The sequence below is a fragment of the Equus quagga genome, chromosome 6, assembly GCF_021613505.1.
Source record: "Equus quagga isolate Etosha38 chromosome 6, UCLA_HA_Equagga_1.0, whole genome shotgun sequence".
Lineage (NCBI taxonomy): Eukaryota > Metazoa > Chordata > Mammalia > Perissodactyla > Equidae > Equus > Equus quagga.
This window is the reverse complement of record NC_060272.1, coordinates 130,625,106-130,648,577: the sequence shown is the minus strand read 5'-3', so window position 1 is coordinate 130,648,577 and position 23,472 is coordinate 130,625,106. Positions and strand designations below refer to the sequence as shown.

Below are 23,472 nucleotides of genomic sequence, written 5' to 3'. Positions count from 1 at the left end.
CCATCTATTGGTCTAGGAGAGGAAGAAAGGAAAGCAAATGCCGACAGACTCTGCTTCCCAGGTCCAGGGCCCCCAGCAGGTCCTCCTGCGAGGGCAGGATCAGCCCACCTGACTGCTGTGACCACGACGTTGCGCTTCGGCTCACTGTCGTAGCTCACGCTCTCCAGGCCATATACTTGGGCCAGGTCGTGGATGATTCGGCGGTGGTCTCTGTTCATGGGAGGGAAGGAGTGGCTCTTCTTACTATTCTTCCCCTGTGTTGAGGGAAAAGACGACCAATTGATAAAATCATCCTGAAAACAGAATATGCTTACAAAGGTCCTTCTAGCCACACCAGAACAGCCGGGGTCAATGAAGTTGGGGCTGAGTCTTGGAGGCCCACAGCCACAGCATCTCACTGACCGCCAATCAAGCTGCGGGGTTTGGGAGGACGAGGGCTGACATACTTCCTTCACCCACTCTGGGCCACACGGGAGCAGTTGGCCATGTTAGGGACAAGGGGTAAGTGAACTGAGACTCACATGGATGCTGTGACGGTTCCTCCTGAGGGCCTGTAACCAGGGAGTGAGTGATACTCCCAAGAAATGACTAAATAAATCGAAGACTTACAAAATATGGAAATCTCACTTCCTATAAAAGTGCATTCTACACTAATAATCATGAGTGTGCAGATAGAGACACACAGCAGAGAAAAAGGTTTGCTCAGGTTTCCTAATTCGGAGAGGAACAATGATCCCATTTTCTCCTTCGAGTTAGTATCCTGCTGGGAAGTGGGAACAGAAAGGAGGAAGGGAGGAGGGGCAGAGGGCTAAGAGAAATGCTGGGAAGGAAACTCGCCATCAGACATGGAGCTGAAGCGGCCGTCCCATCCTGACTCATGGCCCGCATGAATGAAGATGGAGCCACCGTGGGGCCGGCTACTCTGACCACAAGACTTTCTTGCTCAAAGCTACCTCCAGGACAGGGGAGTCACTCTCCTGAGACCCTTGAAGGGTCTTCACACCACACTGCTCTTCAGCTCTAGGCATCCAACTTCTTTTGTGGACCCAATGTGTTTTTACTGCCTTCAGGGAAATGAACCCGTGTGTCCTACCACATAACAGCCTGTCAGAGATCTGAGGGCCCAGCGTGTCTTCCCAAGCATCCCATACAGCCAGCAACTCTCACTGTGGGACCCCCTCATCCAGTTTCTTCACCTATTCCAGGCACTGAGCTCGGATCTTTTGACATTCAATTTGACTGCACATGTCTCTTCTGGACCAGGACAGGGCTTCCCTGGATGTTATAATGGCTGGGCTTTTGGGGAAGATAAGGATCCTCAAGGAAGTTGTGGCTTTTCCCCACAACTACTCTACACTGACAGTGTTTCTGGGACTCGAGTTTCTATCAAGCTGGCCTTAGAGACACATCCAGTTGTATTTTTTGACTTTAACCTTGTTCACGGCCTCCACAAGCGCTTCCATTTCCTTCTCAACGTCGCTGACAAACTTTAAGTCCTTCCTGAAACGAGAAATCACCACAGTTAATTCATCTGTTCCTGCTCTTCTGAGAATCCCTTCCACTCGCCCTCTCTGCCTGCAAAGTGCAGACAATGGACAATGTGGGCAGAAGAACTACAGAGGTCAGGAACTGCCAGACAACAGAAGGTCGACTGCAATCAAAGGAAAAGGGAAAGAGAAAACAAATACGAGAAAGGAGAGGACGGAAGGAGAAATAGCCACTGGAGGGCCAGGAGACAGAATAGGAGCTGTTTCTGCCCAAGTGAGGACCCACGGGGGGCCCAAACTTCTACCACAGGGGACACACAACACCTCATATTCAGTTCCTCAAGGGCACAGTTCTGAGAAACCAAGAGAAGGATTTTTATTAAACGTCATATAATCTCTTATAATAGATATATAACCTTCAACTGACTCAGTCACAGAGGAGTACATACTAGTGACTACATCCTAAAAGACCAAACACTCTTGTAGGCCACAATTAAGAAAGCAGGTAACAAGCAACATACCTGGCATCTTCTTTCAAACAGTCACTGAATTTTGACCCTGAAGAACGTACATTGAAAGGATCAGAATCTTCGCTGATATGAAACGCCTCTGCTAACCGTCTGAAAGGAAGAGAGAAGCATGTAAATAAAAGGAAAGGAGCGGGGCAAACTTCTTGTAGTAAGAGAGTTCCCGCCACATCCTCAGTTCTCTAGACGTTAATGATCTTATTTCAGGAAGCCTGATTATATCCTGGGACAAGATATGGTACTGTCTTCATGGAAGAAAATAAACACGATGCTCTATGTGGGTCTGAGTGCACCACAGGCTGACGCTGGGCCCTGGGTTATGTGGTGGAGAGGAGGCTGGGGGCTGAGAGCTCTGGGAACGGTCAACAGGGATGGCATTCTCTGAGGTTTCACCGAAACATCAGATACACAAAGCAGACACATAACTATTAAAATTAATATCACCTCACAGAAAGTCTGGAATACAAAGGAAAGAATTCCATTGACAACAGAAACACTGCATTTTAATACATTTCCTTTCAGATTTTTTTCCCTTTAAGTATTTGCAGTCGGTGTATGTAAAATTTTACATCTTTTTTCCCCACATCATTATATGATAGGCATTTCTCATACTACTATTTGGTTTTCATACTTACTCTTTTAATAGCTGCATAATCTTCTAATTATGTATATCCTACAATTTACTTAAACATTCCCCATTTAGATTTCTGTCACAGTTCCCCAGTTTCTCAACTTTAAAAGTCACACAATTAATATCTCTGAGCAAAAAGCTTTTAAGATTATTTCTTGGGAAAATGTTTCCAGGTGTGGGATTACCAAGTTAAATGGGATGGACACCAGACCCTTGGTCGCTGCAGTCTGAGTGGTCTCCACGACCCCTTGGCTGTGTTCTGACCTGTGGCATCTCATCGACACCCAGCTATGCCTTTTTTCTTTAAAGACAGGTAAAATTCAGCTTAGCTCTTAGTACAATTTCCACTTACACAGACAGGGGTCTCTCGCAAGTTTAATGCCGATAAGAATCTGGTTTAAGCTCAATTTTCTTTTTCTTTCTTTCTTTTTTTTTTTAAGATTTTATTTTTTTCCTTTTTCTCCCCAAAGTCCCCCGGTTCATAGTTGTATATTCTTTGTTGTGGGTCCTTCTAGTTGTGGCATGTGGGACGCTGCCTCAGCGTGGCTTGATGAGCAGTGCCACGTCCGCGCCCAGGATTCGAACCAATGAAACACTGGGCCGCCTGCAGCTGAGCGCGCGAACTCAACCACTTGGCCACGGGGCCAGCCCCTAAGCTCAATTTTCAAAATTTCAAGAGAATTCCTAGGGGGAGATCTTCCAATTTTCTGATTCGTCAGCCACTCACTCAAATTTAAACACCAATAAAACACGTCTGTGGGCTGCAGTTGGCCTGCCAGCGCCTCATCTCTGCAATGGAGTATACATTTGCAACCTTAGGTGGTGGTTTCCTTTTTAACTTTGCTTTTCTTTTTTTTCTTAGGTCAGTGGGTATTTCAGAAGGAATCTCCATACAGTGCGGGTCATTACATCATCACTGTAAGATTGAGGAGAAATTCAAAAGGCTTTCAAAACAGAGAGCCAGCTCTAATCAATACAAATATTTCTGAGCACCTACTAATGTGCCAGGCTCGAGCGAGAGCTTTATATGCACCATCCTTAGTTTTAATCTATTAATCCTCACAACAACTCTGGGAGGCAGATACTATTATTGTCACCATTTCCACAGATTTTTAAGACAATTCAAGCTTAGAGCGAATGTGTGACTTGCCCAAGGTCACACAGCTAAGTGATCTGTGAGGCTGGGACTCAATCCAGGCAGGCTGACTGGGGAGCCCTGGCTCTGACCTCTATGACGCTGCCTCTCGATCACACGGAGGTGCAGCTCCACCTCTGGAGGCCTTGTGCGATCTCGCTACAGCATTTCTGAACACTCAGGACTCCTGGTTCACATTCTGCAGCTGAGAACACTGAGATGAACGGTTCTTAAAGGGCGAGTTTCCAGCAGCAGTTATTACAAAGTTACCCTAAGGTCAAACCCAGGGAAATTCGGGCAGTGTCATTAGTCACCACATCACCTTCTACACATTCAGCTGCTGAAAGAGGTCCTGGTATCAAGTGTGCAAAGTCAAACTTGAAGGGACAACAGGACTATACTTAGTCTGCATTTGTCTGTTTCTGTTTGACTTTTTACCTTGAAACATTTTCAAAGAAAGACAAGTTAAAAGAATATTACAATGAATTCCTATATGCCCTTCACTTAAATTCTACAATCATTAACATTTTTACAGGGCTATACCTTTTAATCAGTCTTTGTTGGAACCAGAAAGCTTGCCAGTCATTGAATAAATGTCCCTTAATTTGATGAAGAGTATCCTCAAATAGCTCACAGGAAACATCATAGTTAGTGGTGAAATATTTAAAGCTTTCCGACAAGTCAGGAATATCACCACCTTCTATTCAACACTGTACTGGAGGCCCTAGCCAGTGCAATAAGGCAAGAAAAAGAAAAAAGTTAAGAATTGGAAAGAAAGAAAGCTACTATTATTAAAAGAGGACATGACTGTGTACATGCAAAATCCAAAAGAAGCTACAGATAAACTATCAGAAATAAGTGAATTTAGCAAGGTTGTGAATATAAGTCAACACACATGAATTGTATTTCTGTATACCAGCAACAAGCAATTAAAAAATTAAATTTTAAAAAGTGATACAAGAATAAAATATCATTTATAATAGCATCAAAAAACATCAAAGAACAAGGAGCAAGTCTACCAAAAGATGTACAAAATCAATGCACAGAAAAGGATAAAATATCATTGAGAGAAATCAAAGAAGACATGAGTAAATGGAAGGATGCACCTTGCTTAAGGATTAGAACACTCAATGTTACAAAGATGTCAAATCTCCCCAAATTGATCCATAAATTAAATACCAGCTCAATCAAAATCCCAGTAGGTTTTCTGGGTAGATATTGATAAGCTAATTCTAAAACTTAGATGGAAATGCAAACAGCCAAGAACAGCCAAGACGATCCTGAAGAACCAGGTTTGAAGAGATACACTACCAGACATTAAGACTGGTTATACAGGTACAATAATTAAGACAGTGTGATCCTAGTACAATAGGATACAGCTAGAAATAGACCCACACATAATATGAATAGTTGACTTAAGACAAAGGTGGTACTGCGGAGCACTGGGAAAAGGACATCTTGATAAACGGTACTGGTCAAATGAATATTCACATGGAAAAAAACTGAATCACGAACCCTCCTTATACCCTGCTCAAAAAAATCAGTCCAGGTCAACTGTAGATCTAAACGTAAAATAAAACCGCTCCCAGACAATAACACAGAAAACCATCATGACCTCAGGATAGACTAAATATTTCTTAAATACGGCAAAGAAAGTACTACTCACTAAGGAAAAGACTGATAAACTCAACTACGTTAGAATTAGAAACTTCTGTCTATCAAAAAGACACCATTAAGAGTGAAAAGTGAAGGGGGCTGGCCCCGTGGCCGAGTGGTTAAGTTCACGCGCTCCACTGCAGGCGGCCCAGTGTTTCGTTGGTTCAAATCCTGGGCGCGGACATGGCATTGCTCATCAAACCACGCTGAGGCAGCGTCCCACATGCCACAACTAGAAGGACCACAATGAAGAATATACAACTATGTACCGGGGGGCTTTGGGGAGAAAAAGGAAAAATAAAATCTTAAAAAAAACCAAAACTAATCTAAAGTGCTAGAAGTCAGGAGAGAGAGAGATCTTTGTGGAGTACAAGAGAGGGTTCTGGTAATTTTCTGTTTCTTGACCTGGGTGCTGATTACACCACCGTATTTACTCTGTGATGACTCACTGATCTGTACACTTCTCATCTTCTATACGTATGTTATAATTCAACATAAAAGTTCATTAAAGAAAATTTTAAGCCTCTTATGCCCACTGGAATCAGAAAGTCTACAGGTCACTGAATAAGTACACTGTGGCAAGTGATGTTTACACCACGCCCAGAATCACACATGCTCACGTTTCAGAAATATGCTGAAATCACTTAAGTGGCTAATCCTTAAACCCTTCAATTCTTGACGATCGAATTTCTCTTGCTCTCCAACAGCAGCAAAAGACTCAGAGCAGGTGTTGAGTGAATGCTTGAAGGGTGGCTCCCTCCCACGAATTTCACAGAGCCCAGAGACAAGTAGATAAACAGCAGCTGAAACTACTTACTTCTTCCTTTCCAAGGCTGAACACTCCTCATCGCACTCCAGCCTTGAGAAGCAAATGAAAAAAATAAGGTCAGGGCACAGGTTTCACAGCTCCTATCCAGTAATAACTTCTCAGATGGTCAACCTGGAAACAGAGCAGATGCTGGCCCAAGGATGGCTGGATGAGGTCCCTCTCAAGGACAGGGGGGCAGGCCTCTGGGCATGCGAGTTCAGGAGTCCTCAGAAGCGCCTTAGTGTCCCCTGGCTGCTCAGCCCCCAAAATGCTCCCAGTGCCCCTCTGACAGCCCCACCCCCTCTTGACACAGTCACCACCCTGGTTCTCTTTCTCACGAGGGCTGGGCTGGACACATCTAGGTCCCGGCTTTCTCTGGCCACTGTTTAGAGTGAGGCCTGGAAGTCTCCTTTGGTCTCAGCTATCACCTGAGCAGGAGTCGCTGGACTGGAGTGGGTGTGGTCTCAACATCAAATGTCTATTGAACACCTACTGGGTGTGCAAGGCTTTGCTGTGCGGGACTGAGATAAATAAATGGTTGTTGACCTCTGGAAATTAAAGAAGGCATGGCCACACATTTAAAATCTACCTGGCTTGGTGAATTTCCTTCTTCGTAATTAACTTGCCGATCTCCACTGAGTCTCCAAGCTGCATGTCTGTTATTTTAGAGGCCATGGAAATAGCAGCTATTCTGAAGTATAAAAAAGGAGGGGAAGAAAAGGCGATGCAGTTTCACAAGAACTTCCCCGTCCTAGGCATGCAGAGGATTTCTTTCAGGTGAATCTACCACTCGACAATTTGTGCGACCTTGGAAGCCTGGCTATTATGAACTACTCATACATTTGTGTCTTATCTCAATTAGAGGCTAAGCGGCTCCAGAGGAAGTGATGAGGTAATTCACTCCTCAATACCCCTTCTCAAGCATCCAGGCCAACGCCTGGCCCTCGGTGGGTATCCAAACACAGCCACTCCAGCGTCTGCATACTCCTAAAACCCTACCTCCATGGCACATCTCTGCAGCTAACCAGAGATACACATGGCCATCCACCCCACACACCTCCACCTCTGCACTCAGATTCTGTGACCAAACGAGTCCAAAGATTTCAGGAGGCTGGAAAGACACCTCACAGGTATTCAGAAACCCCCACCCAGGGGAGGAGCACAGGAGTTGGTCCCAAAAGCATTGGCATGGTAAAGCAATTCACACAACTTCAGGACATCTTCCCTTCTGATCTCATGATGTAATAAGACCAAAAGGGAGAGAGGAAGGAGGAGGAAGAGAAATAAAAAGGTTACTTTAGAAATTAAAGTCAGGGAAGGAAAGGTACATACAGCAATACTTTGAACTAGAAAAACTAGATTCAAGAAAATTTATTTAAAAAACTTTCCAACCTTTACCAAAGTTGTAAGGATCCTACAGTAAACACACGAATCCTGGATCCACCAATTGCTAACATCAAGTAGCACTAACCTTTGATAAGTACTGGATGCTTCACAGCAAATCATCATCTCTTTCCTTCGTCCACATTCGCACTGCAGCTCTACCTGAAACGAGATGAATGGGGAGCGACTTTTAGCACAGGGAAACCATGTGAACAGGCAGGTTTCACTTCTAAAGCCTCTCTCAGATCAAACCACAGCAGAGAACAGGCAGTGAGTGGACACCCTCCAGGACAGAGGAAGCTAACTGCACACGCACACTGACAACGCTGTAGTTGACATCCTTGGAGGGAAGTGTCCAGTCTACAGCGCCCCTTTCTGTCCTCAATCCTGCCCAAAGGGGCAGGCCTAATGAAACTTCCACCACTGAACTGGAGATGGACACGTGACCCAGGACCAGCCAAGGCCTAATCAACTCCACCTCGCCCTCTGCTTCTACCTCCTCTGGGGGGCCTAGCTCAATCCCTTGGACCAGATTAAGTCCCCACTCACATGCTCTCATAGCACCCTCTATGTGGGTGTACCCGCTCTTCACGACACTTACCACGGCCATAACTGATTAACTGAGTAATTAGTAAGTGAGTATCTGCCCCACTTAACTGAAGGGACCGTGTGCCTCCCGTTCGCTGGTGTAGCCCCAACACCTAGTGCAACACCTTGCACAAAACAGACACTATTATATTCGTTGAATAAATGGAGTGGGCAGAGTCTCTCTTGAGAATCTGATCTACGGGAGACAGAGACTGTGGTCACCTTCTGAACTAAAAGGCCATGTCAAGCTGGGCAGACAGGAATCTGTACAATTTACTCCAGCTTTCTCTTGCTAACTTAACTTGCAGTTGCTGGCAACCAAGGACCCTGATTAGGATGTGTGCCCAGGGCCGCCGCAGGCAGTTCTACACTCACTAGTGGCCCCAGAACCACAGCCAACGCCCCACCTGGAGCCAGGAATACGCACCTCAGCTTTACAAGCAGTCACGGGGCAGGGTGAGCTGGGGTGGCAGGGCGCCATACAGGGGTGGCCACAGTCAGCTCTGGGGGTGCTGCAGGGCTGTTTGCAGGCCTCATCCACAAGACACTCTCCTTTGTGACAGAGCCTCTGACACTTGTGCATCCCACACGGTAGTGTGGCACTGCAGGGTAATCCGCAAGAGATATCAACCAGGTGACAGGGGATGTTGCTTCGTAACTAGGAGAGACAGAAGTAGCCAGATTCACATCTCCGTGTGGGATTTAGGGTGAGTCTTAATTTCCTATTTAAAAACTTCTCAACTTTCATGGGGCTGGCCCAGTGGTGTAGTAGTTAAGTTCACACGTTCTGCTTTGGAGGCCTGGGATTCGCTAGTTTGGATCCTGGGTGCAGACCTACATACTGCTGCTCAAGCCATGCTGTGACTGGCTTCCCACATATAAAATACAGGAAGATGGGCACGGATGTTAGCTCAGGGCCAATCTTCCTCAGCAAAAAAGAGGAGGATTGATGGCAGATGTTAGCTCAGGGCTAATCTTCCTCAAAAAAAAAACAAAAAAACAAAAAAAAACACTCCTCAGGGGCCAGCCCCATGGCCAAGTAGCTAAGTTCATGCACTCCACTCCGGCGGCCCAGGGTTTCACTGCTTCACATCCTGGGCACAGACATGGTACCACTCATCAGGCTATGCTGAGGTGGCATCCCACATGCCACAACTGGAAGGACCCACAACTAAAAATACAGAGCTATGTACTTGGGGGCTTTGGGGAGAAAAAGGAAAAAAAAAAAAAACTTTAAAAGAAAGAAAGACAAAAAAAACCCCCTCAACTTTCAAAAAGTTCTTTTGTAAACAGTTCTTTTTATCTGAAAAAAATTAGGCTGATTTTCAAAGTCTGAAAGGTTAGTTTGAAAAGAAAACAAATCTGAACCTTATTTAATAACGCTTGTTCTGATCTAAAAGGATTTGTGTTAGCAGCCAAGTTTGACCTGAGACCTCAAACTTCCCAAGGTGGGGAAGGAGCATGTGAAACTCGATCACGAGGAGAATGTGAAAATGCGGTGGCCAGCTGGGAGGAGCAGCCGACTTTCTGCCTCCTTTGCAAACAGCTGGGGCACTGAGTCAACAGACAAACCCTGAGGGCGGAGGGCACCCTCAGCCCACGGTTTCAAGGCTGCTAGTGGGGCTGTTTTATGTAATTAAATACTCAACTCTCCTGGCAGGTCCCAACTCCGCACGGTCTCCACAGCTTTAGGCAGCTCTGTCATTTAAAAAATTAAGAAGCAATAGCCCATTGAACCCCAAACTCATTTTTTCCTTGAGAAATCACCTCCTTCCAGGATTTCTCACTTCAGGAAAAAAATGCTGGAATCTTATTCCTGTAGGACCAAAAGTTACTTATATATTCACATTTTCAAATTCTTTCAAGAACCCTCAAAATGAGGAATATACTTCGACGCTAGTGACACAGAACTTCTACTCTTGGAGAGGCCTCCAAAGTCTAGGATGTGCATGCGTCTAATTGCTTTGGCATCAGTATTTTGGTAGAAAGCAGTTCCCAATCATTGAACACTTACTTACTCTACCACCAGGACGCTGGCGGTAATTTCTGCACAAGCAGTGCCCTCTGTTGCCCCCCCATCACTTGCCTATCTTCTCATCATCCTTTAGGATGTTACTTCCTCTGGAAACGCCTTCCCTCCCTGGGTAGGGGTCCCTTCTATCCCTCAGTCCTCTGCGCCTCCCACATTACTGCCTTTACAATCGCCTGTTTATACGTCTGCCTCCTGCCTCACAGGGAAGGCTCCACAGGAGAGAGGCCACACTTGTCGCTTGTGAATCACCCAACCTAGCCGGTTACCAGCACATAGTAGGTATGCAAGAAATGTTTGTTGACTAAGTCTGAATAAGCCATCAACACAAAGATGACACACCCATGTCTCAGAACGGCTGCTCTCAGAGGAAGTGAGCTTTATAGAGGAAGAGTAAGTAGTAAGGACTGTAACTTGAGAAGCACTCACAGGAAATACGTGGAGAAAAATATGCCTGTCAAGATAAGAATGCTGAAAGCATGTTGCCACAGATGTCAAGAGTTTCAAGAAATGTTGGGCAACATGTTATGAAGCCAAAAGAACCGGTTACAAAACAGTATAATCTTTAGAGGACGGGAAGGTGTGTATCACACATGCCCAGCAGCCTACAGACCAGAATGTTGACAGCATTTTTTTCTGAGTAGCTGAACTGTATTTTAATTGTCTACAACAAATGTGCATATTTTAAAACAAAAAAGTTTTTAAGTGTTTCAAAGGGTCTACAGTCAACAGTCCAAATATAGCTCTGAGGCTAAGAATGAGGGTGAAAGTCTTCACGGAAGTGGCAATGCGGAGGCGTGGGTGAGCCTGGAGGAAAGCGTTTTGGCCCAGCAGTCAGGACAGGAAGCTGCATAGGGCACAGAGAGGGCAGCGGCAGCTGCTGGAGAGCCCACCTCTGTTCTTGGGATGCCCTCACTGTGACACCTCTGCCCAGGCCAGCAGCCTCTCCCCATGCTGGTTAACCCGGAAAAGTTTGCTCTGAACACAGCCCACGTTCTCAAGGCCAACTGGCTGAGCTTAACTTGACTGTAGCCAGATTAAAAATGACAGCAGAAGAGACTTAAAATGCTACCTATTGTATGTTTCCATGTATGTGAAATTCTGGAAAAGGCAAAACCATTGGTACAGACAACATATCATTGGTTGCCGGGGTCTGGAGGTCGGGGGAGGAACTATAGAGGGGCACGGAGGAGTGGGTGTGGGGAATGAATGTTCTCCATCTTGACCGTGGTGGTGCGTACACTACTCTATCAATGCTTTTGCCAGAATTCGTAGACCTGTACACTGAAAAGAGTAAATTTTATTCTACGTAAACTATACCTTAATGGAAAAAAAAAGAAAAAAGAAAAAAAGCGGCAATAGCAGACCTCTGCTTCTTGGCGTATACCTGCCTTGAGAAACAATGAGACCAACAACTCAAAGTAGCTCAGCCATGAGTCTCGGGCTGGAACTAGGAACCCTGAGAGACTTACCTCGTGTCTGCCCATGCACCACTTCTGAGTCAGGAAGGTACAAGGGGGGCACTTCTCCTCACTGTGACAGGAATGATACACTGAAGGGAGAGAAAGGCGAAACTGGGAACACGCTTAAATAAAGCCACACAAACTACCAAACATATTATAACGCATATGACATGGGACTTTTACATTTAGGAGCTGGGAATACTTTTTAAAATGATCACAAGAGAGTAAAAAGTAGCTGGTTTTATACCAAAGTACCGAAGGGTGAGCATGAGTGAGAAAGAGAAACCGTGTGAGTGGACAGACACGCCAACGCAGCAGAGAGAGCGAGGCAGCTTTCCGCTCTCCTCAGCCATCCTTCGGCCCTTCCTGACACAGCAGCCACTCACTTCTGCTCAGACGTCATTGCTACTCATTCCACCTGACATGCTTCCCCTGAGTCCTTTCACTTTCCTTACTGCCTGTAAGAGGCAGCGCATCCAAACTCATCTCCTAGAACGAAGCCTTCCCTCTCTGGCCATAGCCTGCCCTGAGCTCTCCTCCACTCCCTGAGGTCTCAGTTCTCATGCAGATGCCTTGCCACCACGCTATGTGGCCCATCTTCATGTAACGGTTGGTGGTGTCATGTGCACTTAACTACCATCCTCTTTCTCTCAGAGACAACATAAAAACTTCAAGGTCATGAGCCATTTCTTCTTCCTCTGATCCTTCCTGTGTCTGACGCCATGCTGGATATACAACTAACATTCAAGAAAAGTTAAATGAATGCTGAACAAAAGCAGGCTAAAACAATACAGCTCACAAATGGCTATGTTCTTACTCTGGACATTAACCCCAGGATTGGACTTCATCTGTACCCTCTGCAGGTGAGCGTGAAGGAGGGAGGGGTGAGCACTGGCTTGGGCATTTACCTCATGCTGATGCAAACACCACAGAAGGGGCTTGCAAACTACGCTGGGAGGGCCATCCTAAGGTCCCCAGGAAAGGAGGGACTTTTCACTTCAAGAGGAATTTACTTAATTCTATTTTACCCTATTAACTTAAAAAATTGAGACATGATTGTCCATTTGTCAGTCTGAATCATATGGCCAGACTTACTGTAACTATCAAATCTGGTGACCTGAGTTATTTCAGGTTTGTCTCTGCAATCTGGTAAAATGAAATGATGGGCCCAGTATGACCCATGACCTCCTAGACTAGACTAGAAGAACATGGGTGCTGTCAGGTAGCTATTAGTCTGGTGTCTACAGCAATCTGTTAGAGAAACTGTCAACAACTTAAATGGCCAGCAACATGGGACTGACTGAAGAAGTTATGACCCGTCCATGTAACAGGACACTCCACTACCACTGCAAATCTATACTGTAGAAAAATACTCATTAATAAGGAGAGAGATTAAAATGACAATAATAAGAGGGAAAAAAATGCAAATATATATATTTGCCCGTGGAAAAGAGCCCTGAAAAATATACACCAAAATATAATTCCTAGAAGGTGACATGATTTAATTTCAATCTTCTAACTTTCTATTGTCTTTCTTTCTTTTCATATAATCAACATATATTGTTTCTACAATCACAACAAAAAACCCAACTTACTTTTAATTTTGCAAAAAGATGCTCAACTTTGAAATATGCACCAAAAGTGGAGGCCATAAGAAAGAAAAAAATTCCCTGAAAGACAAGACCAGCTGGGGATGCTCCCAACCTTTCAGGTGTGTCTGACATCCAGAGTAAAGCAATGGAGGGCACTGCGGTTCCCAGCTGTGGCCCAGATCACGGATCCACCTTCGCAGAGGCAGCTCCTGAGCACAGGCAGCAGGGGCGGCCATCACAGCATGACCTCAGAGTGGTGAAGACCATCACGCAACATCCTAAATGAACAGTGTGAGCGGGCTGTGAGCGTGGAGGCAAGCAGATGGGACCCACCTGGATGGTCGCACTCATGGATTCTGGCGCAGGTCTGGGTACACTCGGGGGGTCTGGTACCACAGGGCACTGGAGGGTAGATCACTGATGCACCACAGTGGCAGGTTAATTCATCAAAACCTGGTGGAGCAGCAGGCAGAACAAAACAACCCTTTGTGAGTTTGGGGTGTGCATGCACATATTTACACACACACGCACAGCTTTCTTTTGGCTTGTATTTCTAGGGGATTTTTTTTTTTAAAAAAAAGTGTTTCCTCCAGGACTCTCGCCCACAGCTCTTCTCCAGTCAGCACTCTCCAGCAAACCCTTCAGAGGCTACAGGATGCAGCAGAAAGAGCACTGCAAATAGTCAGGAGACTCAGGCGTCTAGTCCTGGACCTTCTCCTGACTTCTCAGTGGCTGTGGGCAGGTAATTTAATCCCTCTGAGCTTTCTTTCTTTGGGTCAAATGGGGATACCAAACTTTGACCTATTCACTCAACAAGCTTATTGTGAAGATGAGCTACATATGTCAAACAGCGAGGTAAAGGGTAAGGGGCCCTGCGCGTGTTTTTATGGAACTCTGTGTGATTTATCCCAAAGCACTGACTCAATCCCTTTTTGAAATGACGAAGGCCTCATATTCCAGAGAAAACACTTTGGGAAACCCTGATGTAGGTGAATCTTCTAACGTAGCAGTTCTCAAAGTGTGCTCTGTTGACCCCTAGTGGTCCCTAAGATCCTTTCAGGGAGTCCATAAGGTCAAAATTATTTTCATAATACTACTAAGCTATTACTTGCTTTTTTTTTTTTTTAAAGACTTAATTTTTTCCTTTTTCTCCCCAAAGCCGCCCAGTACATAGTTGTATATTCTTTGTTGTGGATCCTTCTAGTTGTGGCATGTGGGACGCTGCCTCAGCGTGGTTTGATGAGCAGTGTCATGTCCGTGCCCAGGATTCGAACCAACGAAACACTGGGCCGCCTGCAGCGAAGCGCGCGAACTTAACTGCTCGGCCACGGGGCCAGCCCCTATTACTTGCTTTTTTTACCCACTGTGTTGACACTTGCACTGATGGTGTGAAGCAATGGTCGGTAACACTGCCAGGGCCTTAGTGAAAATCAAGGCAGTAGCACTAAACTCTAATCATTGTATTTTTCACTGCCAAGCACTCAGAGTAAATAAAAAAATGCCAATTTCACTGGAGAAAGTCCTTGATGAAGCAGCAGAAAAAATCTGGACCCTTGAATACATATGTTTTTAATATTCTGTGGAACAAAATGGGAAATCTGCATAGAGCACTTCTGCACATGAAGATACCCTAGTTGTTTTAAAGAATTGCGCTTCTTTGAGCTGTGAGCTGAATTAACCTCTTTTTTTAATAAAACACTGTTTTTACTTAAAAGAATGACTGACAAAGCCATGGTTATTCAGACTGGGGTATTTGGCAGACATTTTACCAAAAATTAACAAAGTGAGGGGGCCAGCCCGGTGGCACAGCAGTTAAATTCTCATGTTCTGCTTCAGCAGCCCAGGGTTTGCTGGTTCGGATGCCGGGTGTGGACATGGTATCACTTGGCAAGCCATGCTGTGGCAGGCATCCCACATATAAAGTAGAAGAAGATGGGCACGGATGTGAGCTCAGGGCCAGTCTTCCTCAGCAAAAAGAGGAGGATTGGCAGCAGATGTTAGCTCAGGGCTAATCTTCCTCAAAAAAATAAAAATAAAAAAATAACAAAGTGAGCCTGTCACTTCAAGAAAACTGCCTTTGCTGTCAATGATAAAATTCAAGCTATCAAGTGAAAATACAATTTTGGAAAATATGTATTAAGCACTATGAGCTTGACAACTTCCTAATACTTTTCCCAAGACTTTTCTGACGAGTTTGGTAGCTATAGTATTGAATATGACTTTTTAATATTATAACAGAAAATCTGTCAACATTTGAAAGATCTGCATAACCCAGCAAACAATTATTTTCCAAATGATCAATGCATGATGTTATAAAATCACGCATGGGTAAAAGATCCATTCAAAGTACAAGAAAAACCAATGAATTTTAATGTGATAGAGAAGAAAAACAAAAAGCACTGACTCAAGTCCTTTCTGAAACGAGGCTGACTTTTGATGTAATATCAACGAAGAATATCCACAATTATTTGAAAAAGTATTAAAAATATTCTTCCCTTTTCCAACTAGCTAACAGTGTGAGGTCCCGCCTCGACTGCACCGCAACAGACTGATGCAGAAGCAGACACGGGACTCCAACTGTCTCCTGCTAAATCAGGCGGCTACTCTTCTCACTAATTTTTTTCCAAAATGTAGTGTTTTTTTTAAAAAAATGATGTTATTCATGTTAACATGCAATGGATATATTTCTGCTTTTAAAAAATGAACTAATAAATCAATATTTTAAAAATTTCTCTGTTGCAATTCCTAATATGGTAAATATAGATAGATATAACTCACATAAAAAGAGCTCTTTGGGATCCTTAATAATTTTTAAGAATGTAAATGAGTCCTAAGACCAAAAAGTTAGCAAACTGCTGCTTATAATATATAGAGAGAAGACTGCTGAGGACAGAACCTGGGGCACTAATATTTAAGAGGCGGGCAGCAAAAGAGGACTCCATTACTGAACCAGACCCATCTCGGGACTGCTGCCCACACCCCAGTTCTGTGCATTCAGGGACAACAAAGGAGCACTAGCAAGAACTGTTTCGTGAGTCTCCTCACGTCTGAAATACTAAGGCTTATTAGTTCAGTAATCCATATCAATCTAAGCACACCCATCTCGCAAAATATATTATGCCTGAACTTCGAGAAAATTCTTCTAACAAGGTATGCACTGGGGACACTCACTGGCTTGCCAGCACGTCTGGCAGTTCCCGCGATGACACGGTTCTTCACACCTATGAAGGCCACAACGGAGTTTCCTCCCACAAATCAAAGGACACTTGTGCTCCTTATCCTAGGAAGAGAGATTTATACTCGTTCAAAAAAGTATCTCCATTTTATATTTTCTGTAAATGACAAAATTAACAAAAACGAAGCTCTCCACATTTATGGATGAAATGATGTCTGGGATTAACTTCAAAATAATTGGGGAGGGGGGTAGGTGGGGATGTGGATGAAACAAGATTAGTCACGAGCTGATCACGACTGAAGCTGGAAGCTGGGCAAATGGGACTCACACTGGTCTCTCCGCTTTTGTATACATTTGAAATTTTCAATAATAAGAAGCCTTCAAACACTGGTTTATAAATAAATCTTGATATACAGTATAACTTCATCACTTCGACTTGTCAATATATAAATTTAAAAAATAACAATTGCGTATTATATATATACATATACACATATAAGTGTGTGTGTATATATGGACTACCTTGCTATTGGTACTGTGTTATCTACACACACACACACAAGGTAACACAGTACCAATTGCTAGTAAATGACTGCCAGTAAGTAAACATTTCCTTCATTTAGTTCCATAGGAGTGAATATTTCAGATAACTGAAACTGGATCCTTTAAAAAACACCACTCTCACTTTGCCTAATGACCTGCCCCAAGGAGAATATAAAACCTGAAGCCTCAGGCCAGTCTGTGTGTGGAACAGCACACAGTCTCCTGCGGACGACTGAATGCTCATCAGTGGTCTTGGGCTCTGGGGCCTGTGGCCTTCTGTCTTTCTTCTTCCCCTTCCTCCATGTTGCCACTGGCTGACCTGGCTGAGGCCTAAAAAGGCCCCGCCTGTTTCTCTGGGCAGCACTCTGACTGTTGCTGGGGGCCTCCCAATGATTTCTAACTCTGGGCTGCATGCCAGATGGCTGAGGCTTCCAGAAAGCCAGCCCCTGGATGAACGCAGTCCGACTGTGTCTAATGATAACTCCACTTACCACACAGCATATCTCGTTACATTTATGCCGTCCACATAACCGTTTCTTGTTACACCGCTTGTCACACATAAATGTAGCATCTGCCATGGCCAATTCAAAAGAAAAAAAAAAAAGGCAAAGGATATGAACATTCGTTCAACAAACACAGGCTTAAGAAATACAAATGTAACAACATAAATAAATTAGTTATGGTGAAAATGTATATTAAAATCATTTTTCACTTGTCAGATTGTCAAAAAATAGAAAGTAGGAAGAGTGATTAATACATGGGATGGGTGAAGGTATGGAGAAAAAGGCACACTGATACTTAGTGGATGGGACTATAAACTTTTGGAGTACAGATGTATCTATCAAAAATTTAAGTGGTAATTCCATTTTAAGGATTCCTTCCTACAGATACACTTTCAAAAGTAGGTAGGACACGAAAAGCACACGCAACAAAAGAAAACACATAAACTGGACTTCATCAAAATTAAAAGCTTTTGTGCATCAAAGGATACTATCAAGAAAGTGAAAACACAACCCACCTCGCAAGAAAATATTTGCAAATCATATATCTCATAGGAGTCGAGGATCCAAAATATATAAAGAACTCTTGCAACTCAACAACAAAATGACAAACAACTCAATTAAAAAATAGACAAAGGACTTGAACAGGCTCTTTTCCAAAGAAGACATACAGATAGCTAAGCACATGAAAAAATGTTCAACATCATTAGTCACTAGGGAAATGCAAATTAAAACCACAATAACATATCATTTCATACCCAATCAGGATGGCCATAATAATAATAATAACACAGAGAATAACAAGTGTTGGAGAATATATGGAGAAATCGGAACCCTTACATTGCTAGTGGGAATGTAAAATGGTGTAGCTACTACAGAAAATAGTATGGCAGTTCTTCAAAAAACTACACCCAGAATTGACATATGATCCATCAATTCCATTCCTAGGTATATACCCTAAAGAATTTAAAACAAGTATTCAAACAAAAACTTGTGTACAAATGCTCATTGCAGCACAATTCACAATAGCCAATAGATGGGAAAAAAAAAACCCCAAATGTCCACCAACAGATAAGTGGATAAACAAATTGTGGCATATCCATACAGTGGCATATTATTCAGTCATAAAGAGGAATACAGTACTGGATATGTGCTACAATGTGGATGAACCTTGCAAACACACTAAGTAAAAGAAGCTAGGCACAAAAGGTCACATACTGTACGATTCCATTTATATGAAATAATCAGTATAGGTAAATCCAGAGAGACAGGAAGCAGATTAGCAGTTGCCAGAGGCTGGGGGCATGGGGTGAGCAGGGAGCGAAAACTTAATAAAGGATTTCCTTTTGAGACGATAAACATGTTTTAGAACTAGATAGAGGTGATGGTTGCACAACACTGTGAAGGTACTAAATGCCAATGAACCGGATAATTTAAAATGATTCGTATGTTTTGTGAATTTTATCACAATAAAAAGTGGGCTAGGTGCTGAAGTATTTATGGGTGAAATGATGTTCGAGATTTGTTTTCAAAGTACTTTCTTGAAAAGTCAGAAAGGGAGGGATGGAAGAAACAAGACAGGCAAAATGTGGATAACTGCTGATGACGGGTGATAGGCACACAGGGAGCCATTAGGCTAGCCTCCCTACTTTCACATACGTTTGAAGTTTTTTATCATAAAGTTTTAAAAGGTGGGACAAGACGGTTACTGCATTATTTGCAATGGGAAAAACTGGAGACAATGTAACTGACCACCAAAAGGGCAACGGTGAACTATATTATAGTATATCCACATACAGAATGCTCTGCAAGAACGAGAGCTATACACACTGACACGGAAACATGTCTTTGACATATTAGTGAGGAAAAAAACCCAAGTTGCAGACAGCATGTTTACTGTGAACCTAAGTTTAGGGGAGAAACAAAACTACACTGGAATGTGTATACATCTGTAGGAACACAGAAGAAGATTGGGACCCATACCCAACAAACCAATGACAGTGGTTTCATCGTGGGGTGAAACCAGGAGGGGAACAGGGGGGAGGGTGTATTTTCACTTTTTACTTTATATTGTTTTACTAATTTTTTTTACTTTAAAAGTTTATTAATGTTAGGTTTTCAAATTATGTTTTTAATAGCACTAAAATTTTGACCATGGGTTTGAGGTAGAAATTTCTGGTTACCTCAAATATTCAGCTGTTTGAGGCAGTTATTCAGCTACTCTCCACCTTCTTCAGGCCACCAGATCCTTATTTTGTTCAGAAATTGGGCACCCGGGTGCTCCTCAGTTCTAGGGGCGAATGGTGAACAGTCCAGCCTGTCACGGTTACTCCATCCTCCTTGTTAGCGAAGGGTGTAGGCAGGAGCACGTGACACAAAACGTACTAAGGGCCTTTCGGACTGTTTTCCTTGCTCTTAAGAAGGAAGACAGTTAAGGACCTTCCTTTCCTTCCTCTAGCTGTTGTCTGAGGACTCAATGTGTGGAACCGCTGTAGCTAACTTATACCCAGGAGGGGAAAACCGAAGAAATCACAGAGAAGCTGACCTGGAGTCCTAGTATCACTGTTTGGCATCAACCAACCTTAGACTTGTTCTGCCTCCAGACTTCCTGTTATGACAGACAGTGAATCCCCCTGTGACTGAAGTCACTTTTCCCTGGGTTTCCAATCCCTGCAGCCAGAAGCATCCTAACCAATACAGTTTTCTTCCTGATCAGAGGAGAGCTTTTATTTTGTACACACTTATCTTCTATCACTTTTCCAAAAATGTTTTAAGGTGGTTTAAACAAAGGCTATGTGATGGTTAGCAAAACAAGGACAGAACCAGAATGGAGTGAGATATCAGGATCAAGGACAAAGGAAGAAACAATATTCTAGGCCTCAGGTTAAGAAGGCTGCTGGCCAGCCCCTGTTCCAGGTATCCGACAGGGTATCAAGCCTTAAGGGGAGCAAGCAGCAGTCAGCGTGTAAAAAGTTTGCTTCATTAGTTATTACTTACCTTCACCTCCCCCACCATTTTATCATGAAAATTTTCAAACATATAAAAAAGTCAAAACAAACGTTCGGTGAACACCTATATGCCCACTATCTAGATTCCACCCTTAGTTACTTTTTCACATACCTATCTATTCTGCTATCCACCCAACAACTGATCTTATTTTTTGACACATTTCAAAGTAAGCTGCAGACATGAATACACTTTCCCCATATTTTTCAGCATTTCACTAACTAGAATTCAACTTACAGTTCTTTTTTTCTTTTGAGGTAAAAGTTACAAACAATGAAATGCACAAATCTTACATGTACCTTCGCTGAATTCTGACAAACACAAAACCCAAACCTGTCAAAGATAGAGAACGTTACCTTCACCCAGAAAGTTCCCTCACGCCCCTTCCCAGGCATACCTTCACTTTTGAGACTGGTACATGGGAGCTCCTACGGAAAGAAAAAGGAACAGCAACCACTTGAGGAATCAACGAAACAACACGACGACAGTGCAATGCTAACTGTGACGTGCACATCCCGGGACCCTGCCCGTCTCGGGCACGCACTCACCAACTCACCTATCTGGAGCCGGGTTCGCCCGGTCCCTACACTCAAATGCTGGACTCCCAACAGGGCCCCAGGTTTACTGACTTTTCATGCAAATATAATTGTGACAACCTTTGTGGTCTGGCCTCCAAACTCCCAGCAGCTTAGGTATCATAAAATCTGAATAGAAAGAGGAGCTGCTAAAGGTATGCAGAGCAAAGAGAAATAACTGCCAGCCAAGAGTACTGACAGAAAAAGCCATTAAAAGCAGACATAAGAATTGAAAATGTGCAACAATCTGGTACCATTCAACGCAGGGGCAAAGAGCTCTACATCCTGACAACACTGGTGAAGGGCAGCAAAGCAGAATACAGCAGCCCTTCTGCATTCGGAGTTTTATTATTGTGGTTTCAATTACGTATGCATGGCTCCAAAAGTCTAGCACACGTAACTCTGCTGAGGCGTGATCCTGAATGACACGCGTGGCGAGGCTGCTGTGTGGCAGCGAGTCAGGCACTCGCGGGAGAGTGAACCCAGCTGGCTGCCCAGCATCTGCCTCTGAATTTGGCTTTGATGTTATTTACAGGTTGCCGTGTACTCAGCAATAAACAAACTGATAAAAAACACTCCTTCTCAATGAAAACGACTGTGAAAAAAAAAAAGGCAGCTATTGAGTTGATAACAGAAGTGAAGAGGTCTAGGAAATTGAAGCTTCATGGCTAGTAGGAGGTTTTAGATAAATTGACCTGGCTGGGTTCGATGATATGAAAAAGTTCCCCATATGCTCTCTAGAGATATAAAGCAAAGGTGACTCAGGAAAGCGCCTGAGTGAGTGCTCCAGTTAACGTAAACACTGGATTGTACGGAAGAAACAACACACTGGAGTGGTATCTACACTGTAGGGAAAGGCAGAGCCCCCATAAGTCCCCAATAAACCAATAAATATGAACTACCCAAAAAACTTACACAGTATTCTTTGTTAAGAGGTAGTAAGATAGAGCATATGATTTCAAAGACTCCCACCAAAGTGATTAAAAGAAAACCACATTTAAGAAATGAGTTTTATTTATCTAAAAGACTCACTTCCATGGGAAAGTCCACTCCATTACAAAAGATATCATGAAAAATATGGCTGAATAATGAGTTGATTATCAGCATTTCAGAGATTTTCACTTTGTCAAAAGGTTTAGTAGAACTCATATTGATGGCGAACTCCTCCAGCAATTTTATTTATTTTTAATTTTTTTTAGATTGGCACCTGAGCTAACAATTTTGCCAATCTTCTTTTTCCTTTTTCCTGCTTTTTTCTCCCCAAATCCCCCCAGTACATAATTGTATATTTTAGTTGTGGGTCCTTCTAGTTGTGGCATGTGGGATGCTGCCTCAGCGTGGCCTGACGAGCAGTGCCACATCTGCGGCCGGGATCCGATCCAGTGAAACCCTGGGCCGCCAAAGTGGAGCACACGAACTTAGCCACTTGGCCACGGGGCAGGCCCCCTTCGTGGACTCTTCTAATTCAGCAACCGTCTAAACTCTTGCTGTGGGTGTCAGAAGTGAGGGTGACCTGCGAACTGTGTTCCCCCTAACTTCTTAGCTAACTCCTTGCAACAATGTTATTGCCTTCTCTCCTGGCATCTAGCATTATCACATTTGTACTAGGTAGAGCTATTTGTATACCTGCCTTATCCCCATTATGGGCCTCTGAGCCTTGAGTGCAGGACCCCACCATACCTATCCCACAACTGGACCATAGTAGGTGTCAGTATACATTGGCTGGATTGAATGAATCATTCCATAGTATGAGAGCAGTAAGACTGAGGTTATTTTGATTACTCCCCTCCCATAATCACCAATTTAAAAGGTATTGGTGGCAACAACTCTAGCATTGTTTGAAATTTACCTTTGTTCTGAAAGAGCATCTGCAGGAAATGACTGATGTGCGAGAGCATGGTCCACAGTCTCCTTCATGGCAGAGCTTTTCACAGGTATGAATGAAATCTTTAATAAAAATGAAAAAAGCCAGGAATGAATATTGCAACTCCTCATTTTCAGACTCCCAAATTCACTAGTCAGTCTTCCACCTCTGTCCCTCGCAAGCCCAGAATCAGAGTTAAGGAAGAAGGATGCCATCAACGCCTCCTCCCTCCTCTTCCCTGCATCCGGCAGGCTGGGCCTTTTCTGGCAAGGACAGGCCCCAACCTCAGTCACTGGAATATACTTGGCAGTGCATACGCTTTGCCTAAGTCAAAGAACAGATCTGACTCTTTATTTAGGCCCCAAGTCTCCAGGCTAGTCTTGGATCTCCTTAAAATTGTAGCCATGGGTGACTTATTGAAGTGCTCTTGATTCTAAAAATCATCCGGGGATCATAAATAATCAGAAACCGTGATCCATAATCTCACTGACTCAAGCTCTGTGAATGCCT

General features: G+C 43.7%; 1 protein-coding gene across 2 annotated transcripts in view; it reads right to left on the bottom strand.

Moving 5' to 3' along the window:
* NFX1 (nuclear transcription factor, X-box binding 1) overlaps positions 1-23,472 on the bottom strand; it is a 61,361-nt gene that overhangs the window by 3,781 nt on the left and 34,108 nt on the right. Inside the window, exons 10-22 of one of the 2 annotated variants that reach the window (XM_046663613.1) lie at positions 22,948-23,045; positions 20,921-20,951; positions 17,509-17,588; positions 16,471-16,579; positions 13,633-13,752; positions 11,717-11,796; positions 8,643-8,873; positions 7,716-7,789; positions 6,834-6,935; positions 6,254-6,295; positions 2,009-2,107; positions 1,434-1,500; positions 109-254 (exon numbers count right to left, since the gene is read on the bottom strand). In XM_046663613.1, the coding sequence (XP_046519569.1) occupies positions 109-254; positions 1,434-1,500; positions 2,009-2,107; positions 6,254-6,295; positions 6,834-6,935; positions 7,716-7,789; positions 8,643-8,873; positions 11,717-11,796; positions 13,633-13,752; positions 16,471-16,579; positions 17,509-17,588; positions 20,921-20,951; positions 22,948-23,045 (1,279 nt within the window). The remainder of the gene's footprint in view (positions 1-108; positions 255-1,433; positions 1,501-2,008; positions 2,108-6,253; positions 6,296-6,833; positions 6,936-7,715; positions 7,790-8,642; positions 8,874-11,716; positions 11,797-13,632; positions 13,753-16,470; positions 16,580-17,508; positions 17,589-20,920; positions 20,952-22,947; positions 23,046-23,472) is intronic. The other variant, XM_046663614.1, reaches the window with a different exon arrangement.